This window comes from Medicago sativa, chromosome 6 (genome assembly GCF_051527215.1).
Source record: "Medicago sativa cultivar Bolivia chromosome 6, Bolivia_mono, whole genome shotgun sequence".
Classification (NCBI taxonomy): Eukaryota; Viridiplantae; Streptophyta; class Magnoliopsida; order Fabales; family Fabaceae; genus Medicago; species Medicago sativa.
Window position 1 is genome coordinate 29,444,679 of NC_140754.1, and position 8,118 is coordinate 29,452,796.

The following is an 8,118-nucleotide window of genomic DNA, read 5'->3' on the forward strand; positions in this document are numbered from 1 at the left end:
TTATAGCGCAAATGTGAAAGGGATCATTTTACTTGAAACCAAAAAATAGTATAATTCAATTCATAAAATAAATCGTCAGAAACCTTTGTAATGCACCATATTAAACAATTTCCACGACATCAACCCTGTTACGGTAACATGACATATAAATTTAATGACATTTTACCCTACAGCTGCCATTCTATTCTTGATTTCATTGTCGGTGTCATAAACGTACAATTGAACAAACTTTGGGTCATTTCTGTCCATTGGCAGCAAACTACCGATCCGATGATAGTTTTCGCCATTCAAAACAAACGTATGAGGAGAGTTCCCACTATTCATAGAGCTGTCAATCTTGCCACCCATTGATGTGAAGGCAAACATACTGTTAAAAGATCGAATATTTTCCATAAAGTACTTGCTTCTTCTATTGTCAGAGTAATACAAATCAGCGAGAGGTTCAGGCAACGGTGGGTACGCAATTTTGATCCTCCCTTCCCTGCAACACAGGGCACTATTGGCTTGCAATCCTTGTGAGTCCTCTCTCCATACCACATGTGTGATCCACAATCTTTGCATATACAATCTGGTTGCCCAAAATCCTCGTAACTTACACTTTCAACAGAATCTGAAAATAGCGTGAGTATCATCAATTGTATATATTGTAACAATGTCTCGGATGAAAGCAAACATATTTATATTTAAATTACAAATAATGGTACCTGATCGAAGAGACGAAAATATTTCCAACAACATATCGGTGCAATTCTGATGCACAAAAAAATTCTTAATAAGAGATGCTTAGAGATGTTGGCAATCACAGGGAAAAAATTGCATAGTTATTCTTTTTGTTTTTTTTATCTGTTTGGGTTTAGTGAGATTTTAATAAGCAACCTTATGGAGAAAACTTTTCTTAATAAGAGAACATGACAAAAAAAATAATCAGACTACAATTTTTACATACAATGACAGAATTTTTCTTCACATACAAAACATTATTTAAAAAATAATCCTATTATTTTGAATCAAACATTGTGCTTTCTATTTCTTTTAGTAAAGCTCTCATTTGGTAAATCTGCAAGGTTTGATAACTTGGTTACTAAACTCAAACCATCAGCTAGGGATGAAGCAATTCAAAATTTTAAAATGAAGTTCTCTAGATTGAATCATGCTTTGACATTAAAACATGGCTTGGCAGACCTTTAATGTTAGCAAAATGAAGTTATCTAGATTGAATCATGCTTTGACATTAAAACATGGCTTGGCAGACCTTTAATGTCAGCAAGTATGATAATCAAGATAAATCTTGGAGTAGCTCTGGTCTTCTCCATCCTTTGACACGCGATCTGAGTCTTCTCCATGAGCTTGCTTGTTTGAGTAGCTCTGGTTGACAATGCTTCTCCTGGTGGTTCCTGTGAAATTGTGAAAATGGAGAGAGAATTGTAAGATTTACAAAACAAATCATAGTTATCTTTATCTACTGGAAAAAGAATGTTTCCTCATTACCCCCAAAGAAGTAATAAATGATAATTAAAAAATAAACACATTATTACCAGCACCCGTTATATCAATTAATCATAACTCAGCAAGCAGTATAATATTACAAACTGTAATTTTGTATACTTCTGTATATTATAGTATTGCAAAATTTAACTATCCCAATATCAGAAACATAGCATTTGAGACATAAAACAGCAGTGCCAAGGAAACACTGATATCAAAGGAGATGTTGCTACAAAATTCACTCTTGCATGATTCTTATAACATCAGCCAAAATTGACACAAGCATGTAATAGTTCCCACTCCCCCACCATTCTTAAATGTTAGGCAATTTATGGATGAAGCAATTTATCCTTACAAAAACAATTAGGAACATGTCCTATATATATGCAATAATACCTTTTCTAGATTTTTCTTGTTTACTGCATTCAAATGAGCAGAACCTTCATCATTTGCAGTATCATATGTAGATGTAGAATTCTGATTTCCCTCCAAGTCCTTACTATTACCATTTATTACTTCAGATATAGATGGGTCAATATCATCAGCCACAGATTGGGAATTTTTAACTAAGTCGTTTACAACTTGGTTTCCTCCTTGAACTGTTTGTTCGTGATTATTAGCTTTAGTTGATGCTTCCTCGACCTTCCTTTTTTCTTCTTCTCTCTGTTGTTTCTTCTTTGCCTCTTGCTCCATTAATTGCTTAAATCTGCAATACAAAGACGAACACATTTACAACAGGTTAAAATCAATCAATAGCATTGTGATATAAGTGTGACTCGTTATAATTATAATCACCAACTTGTCACCAAGTTGTGGCCCTTCTGATTTCAATTTTGAATCTTTTCTAGCTTCTTCAATTTTTGTGGAATTTAGATTCGATACTGACTTTTGAACCTGCATTAGGTCTACATTTTTCACATTATCATCAAGAACTTGTCTCAAAGGATTTTTCGCACCTCCTAACTTTTGAAGCCATATCTGTTGTAAAGTGCTCAATATATTATTTGTGAATCTACACAACTTAAAGGTATAATAAGCAAATATAGATATCACGCCTACACATATAAGACCATTGGAAGGTTTTACGTGTGCTTACCAGTAAAGGCTAAGACCTGAAGGAACTGAAAGAGCAAAATAACCAATCACTAATGGAAGGACCTTGTTTAAGACTTGAGAACTCTTCATATGGGGATCAGTAGCCTGAGTCATGGAAAATTATGAGTAGATCAGGTGCAAATGTAAACACAAAGATGAACTTTAATGTCCAAAAACCAAGTAAATTAGCACAAATAGTTTTCATTAATCCTTGTAGAAAAATGGGTGGGGTTCACATGATTGTCATGACATATTAGATAGTAATAGATGATCCAGTTAAATATTTTCATGTCCTTGTTTGTAATGAGATGCTTAATGCTTACAGTCACTTCACATAAAATATAGGCAAGATGTAAGAAGTATTTTTTTATTTTTTTTGCAAAATAAATGCACTTTTGGATATACAAAAATAAAGATAAAACCTTTGATTGAAGGATGTTTAATTATGCGATCAACTCAGCACCAGAATTTGGAGTTGCGTGATGTTTTGCACACCAAATGCTTGGTCCTTAAATCTGAACAATATCAATCACATAATGGTTACTCGTTAGGCTTTTCGAGAGAAAATCATACCTAAACACAATCATAGATTTAACTCAACAAACCAATCAGGGAAGACATTTGATCCTTCCACCAGCATACGTGCTTTGCACATCGTCTGCCACTCACCAGAAAACATGCACGACACATCTCCATCGTGAGAGAAATCCATAAGCAATTTCCAGGGATAACCAAGGTAATCAATGACAGTTATCTCAGATGGCTCAGCAGGAAACGCTGATTGAGAAAAACCAATCCAATTCAGCTTCTGAGTATACGAAAAAAAAAGGTTCGGTTAAATATCAATACACTTGTTAAAACACAATTAGAGCTTAAGAATATAGGACATAACTCACCAACATTGCCTCTGTGCCAGCATTGCCTACAACTATTAACATGATATTTAAGGTTAGCAAATAAGATAAAAGACTAACACATACAATTGAAAAAACATAAGCATGGACATACACACACAACTTTCAGAGGACAATCATACAGCTGGTGAAACATGTAGATGAACCATAATTGGTCATTTTACAAATAAATGGTCAATTACAAATAAAATAATTGGTCATTTTACAAATAAAAATTACTTGTTCGATTTAGACATGTAAATGAAACAACTACCAAAACACATATTTAGGCATTGAAGAATGTAACAGGAGTGGAGACAATTTCAAATTCTAAATCAATCAAATCAAAATCAATACTATAGTTTTTATAATCTTGCAAGCAAGTCATGACATACAAATAAAAAATCAATAAAATCACTTCATGTCAAATGCTTAAAAAATAAGTTCTTAAAAATGCAAAGAAACATATCAATATCAACAAATTGAGAAAAAAAGCAAAGAATAAAGTTTTTACAGTTACTATCTACCTTCATACATGATGTCATTAGATAAATAAACTATAAATTTTCAAAGACAATATCCATTGTTGAGATTGACAATTCCTAAATAACAATGATAGAAACATATACATTCTGAAATAGTTTTCCAAGGGGTGGAAATAAGCCATTTGATAGAAGGATGACCGAGAAAATTACTCATGTTGATCTACATCAGCACATAGAAAAGGAGACCAAACATAAACAAAAAAATCAAAGTTTTAAAAAAAGGACAGATCTCTTAACTAAATGATATTAAGACATATTTGATGAAGTTTTGCTAGCATTCAATCCATCCAATAAACAAAAGGCCCCATATCTCTTTAAAACATCCTAAACATTGACACATTGCAAACTATAAGCAAACTTCAATGGAGAATATACACATTTGAGTTATGAAATTATGATTGAAATTTGAAAACTCCAAAAAAGCTTTGCAAGTTAGCATAAAAATTCAACTAAAAAACTAAATTAAATTAAAATCAATATGTCTAATCTACTATAATACATTTAATAATTGAGACGATAAAAACAACGAAATGATGATTAGAGGGGAAAAAATAGTCTTAACAGATTAAAGGGGGAAAATATTGATTTACCTTCATTGATATCATACTACCAACCATCTACATGATTAGAGGGAGGGAAAATACTCTTCACCAATTTTTTTTGGTAGGCCTACATACTTTATCATTCTATCATTTCTACTTCTCTTGCCTGAAATCATTAAGGGCCTTCTCTGGAATAAGGAGATTAAAATGAATCCTAAATCAGTAACTGAGCCATGGATTGATCAAGAGGAAATTTGAGATAATCATGAATTAATTAAGATAAAAATAAGTAATTGTACAATACTTACAATGAAGTCCTAACAATAAAAAAAAAATGCTTTCATCACAGTGATGCACCTAGAGCTCTCAATTACAGGAACAAAATCATAAACTGGAGAAACCATAAACAAATTCAGATAAATTATTATATCACATAATTGACAAAAAAAGGTTAACAACAAAACCTTACATAAAAATCCTTTCCAGAACCAATGAACCATACATCTGTAATCCTTTTAGTCACCTTCTGATACAACATTTGATCCATCCAAATCAGGGTTCAATGGATTCGATCTTCAATCATTTCAACCCTCTTCACTTTCATTGTTGCTTCGAAACTTTCATAGCTAACTGTTGACATATTCGTGACAAATATGAAGGGGCAGAAAAGGAGAAATGAAAAATTCATTTAAGATCAAATCAATAATGATAAATCAATGTTTTGAGAATGAATCAATCTAACGAAATAATGAAAATGAAGAGAAAAAAATCAAATGATTGAAGCTGAAGGAAATATGGAAATCGGAAAGCATATAATTGATTTCCATGTGTTGTTGAGGCAGAGACTTTTTTGGCAAGCATGATAACAGATATTATAAGTAAGCATCAACAATATTATAACACTAAAGGAAATTGCATGAACTGATAACAACATATAAAAAACAAACATTATATTTTTGTGCACGTAGGTAGCCAGATAGTTGAAAATTATTCCATATACATGTCAAGCCTAAATTTATCACACGTAATATTAAAGCTGTGAACCAAGCAACAATAGTATAGTCATCATTTTCCTTAAAAAAAATAGCATAGTCATCATTTGTACAACAACCGTCCTTTTATTTAGATGTCGGATGCGGAATTTAAACAAAGAAGTGTTAGAGAGTAATAAAAAGGAAAGATATAAGCAATTTTAAGAAAGTGTGAATGAAAATAAAATAAATGATCCCAATTTATTCATGAGAAGTCCTAAAGAAGACTGGTCTTAGTAATTATTCAAGTTTAGTGGAGTTTATATATTCATTGACTAATTATTCAAGTTTAGTGTAGGAGGGAAAACCTGAGATCAGACATAGAAACTGCAGGAGGGAAAACTCTTGCTAAAACCACAACAATGCAATGAAAGGCAAACCACGTTTAGAAATTACTCAATTGCAAAGGCATTGTGAAATAGTGAATTTAGGTACCTTAAACCCCAAACAGTAAACAAAACATAAAGGTATTCAAGTATGTTAGTTACATTTTCAAAAGTGTTACCTTCATGCTTTAATAATAACAATAAAGTTATAAAACATATCAGTTCAATTCCAAATTACACAATCATCAGACACATTAAAATCTATGGGATTCAAACAAAACAAAACCAAATTATTAAAAACCACAGTGCTATTAAACACTGACACTTAAAACAATTTTTTTATCAGCATAGGACCTCGAACATTAAATTAAATATAAAATATACAATAAAACAAACAAAAAAACAGCAATTTATTGAGGCTTAATATTGATCAAGTTGATCTAAAATAAAAATAAAATCATAAGCATTAAACGAATCACAAGCGATGAAAAAAAAATCAAATTTTCAATTAAAAGGGGGTGTGAAAAAACAGATGCAGATAAAGGGGTTTACTTATACCTTGAAAGCGAGGAGAGAAGAAGCAGCAGCATTAGGACGAAGATGAGAAAGATCAGATGAAAAGGAACCAAAAGCATGTGAATTGGAAGAGGAAGAATCGAATCTAGGAGCGAGAAGCCTGTTTCCTCGATCACCTTGCTTTTGGTTAATCTTTGTACACTGTTTGATCACCTTGCTGCATACCGATCTAAAAGAAAAGAAGAAGTTGCAGAGGAGACGGGAGAGAGATATGCAAAAGCAACGCGTGTGTTGTGTTGTTTTGTTATCAGCTTTTGTTTGTGGTTTATGTTTATCCGTTTATTTGTTTTCCTTGATTTTTTCTTATGTTTCTTGCGGCTTTTTTTTCTCTTCTAGCTGTTTCGTAAAGGGTTAAAAGAGGTATTTTATTTGCTAGGGTTTAGGTTTAATTAGGGCTAAATTATTGGCTTGGGGCAACTTTTATATATAGAATAGATTCATAATTATAAAGTTTTTTTTTTTAAGAATAAAAGTATTTTAAAGACAGATACTACCCACACACCAAATAATCCAAGTTACACCCCAAAGTTACTAATATATCCTTTAATTAAAATAAAAATTCAATTCAATTCAAACCCACAAAACACTGTTAAGTAAACTGAGTTTACATGAGTTAAGTAAACTGAGTTTACATACACAACGTAAACTGAGTTTACATACACTATGTAAACTGAATTTACATAAGTTGGAGTTGGTTAAGTAAACTGAGTTTTAGTTCATGTAAACTGAGTTTACGTAGTTTATGTAAACTGAGTTTACATACACCACATAAACTGAATTTACGTAGTGTATGTCATAAGTGGTTGGAGGAAAATATTATTGATGTCGATGAGGATATTATAGTCCATGTTTTAGCCTTGTGTTATGAGATATGGTGTGCCAGAAACAAGAAATGTTTTGAGGGGACTGATGTTGATGTGGCTACCACTGTTCAAAAGGCACAAAGATCTATTATGAATTTTAGGAGTGCTAGTACGGTGTTGGTGGGGACACTAAGTGGAGGTCTAATTTTGCCAATATCCGATGTTCATTGGACACCTCCTTTTAGTGGTTTCTATAAGCTTAATGTTGATGCAGCAGGTCCGATAGAGGGTGATAAGTGGGGTATTGGTGCTGTGGTGAGAGATAATGAAGGTGTTGTCGTTGGTGCTAGTTGTTGGCAAGTCTTTTCATCACCAGATTCAGAGGTTGCAGAAGCTTTAGCTATGCGGAAGGGTTTGGAATTTGCAAAAGACATGTCTTTTCTGAATCTTATAGCAGAATCAGATGCTTCTAATGTGGTTTTAGCGTTGAATGCTCACCAACAATCTCCAAACTATGTTGGATCAATTATTCGAGATTGTATTAGTTTTAAGGGTAGTTTTCGTAGTTTAAATTTTTCGCATGTTAGGCGTGAAGCCAACCAATCTGCTCATTATTTAGCAAAATATGCTCTTAAGAATTTAGATTGCATATGGATTGAAGAAACTCCGACTTGTATTTCTGCAGTCTCGGCGTTTGATTTATTGCCAGACTTTCATTAATGAAATTGTCTTTTAACGTCAAAAAAAAAGTGTATGTTATTCCTTTTTAGAATATGTACGTAAACTAAATTCACGTGAGACCTATATGTAAACTTAAATTAC

The 8,118-nt window shown here is 32.4% G+C and overlaps 1 protein-coding gene across 6 annotated transcripts; it reads right to left on the reverse strand.

The window, feature by feature from the left end:
* LOC146914398 (uncharacterized) lies at window positions 1-6,719 on the reverse strand. 6 transcript variants are annotated; one of them, XM_085717245.1, is made up of 13 exons: window positions 6,476-6,719; window positions 5,030-5,190; window positions 4,869-4,951; window positions 4,609-4,748; window positions 3,477-3,508; window positions 3,250-3,388; window positions 3,003-3,095; window positions 2,582-2,685; window positions 2,285-2,463; window positions 1,882-2,191; window positions 1,253-1,394; window positions 705-750; window positions 1-610 (listed from the first exon to the last, which is right to left on the reverse strand). In XM_085717245.1, exons 9-13 carry the CDS (start codon window positions 2,383-2,385, stop codon window positions 601-603), a joined length of 609 nt encoding a protein of 202 aa, XP_085573371.1. In that variant the 5' UTR covers window positions 2,386-2,463; window positions 2,582-2,685; window positions 3,003-3,095; window positions 3,250-3,388; window positions 3,477-3,508; window positions 4,609-4,748; window positions 4,869-4,951; window positions 5,030-5,190; window positions 6,476-6,719; the 3' UTR covers window positions 1-600. The 6 variants fall into 6 exon arrangements, with proteins under 6 accessions (XP_085573371.1, XP_085573367.1, XP_085573373.1 ...); XM_085717241.1 differs by having other exon boundaries at window positions 3,186-3,388; XM_085717247.1 differs by having other exon boundaries at window positions 2,281-2,463; window positions 3,186-3,388.
* Window positions 6,720-8,118: the final 1,399 nt, after the last annotated feature.

Coding starts and splice junctions, on each gene's coding strand:
- LOC146914398 (XM_085717245.1), bottom strand. CDS start 2,385: ATGCAGGTTCAAAAGTCAGTATCGAATCTAAATTCCACAAAAATTGAA. Junction 2,192..2,284: donor GGGCCACAACTTGGTGACAA/GTTGGTGATTAT, acceptor TTTGTATTGCAG/ATTTAAGCAATTAATGGAGC. Junction 1,395..1,881: donor ACAAGAAAAATCTAGAAAAG/GTATTATTGCAT, acceptor ACAATTTCACAG/GAACCACCAGGAGAAGCATT.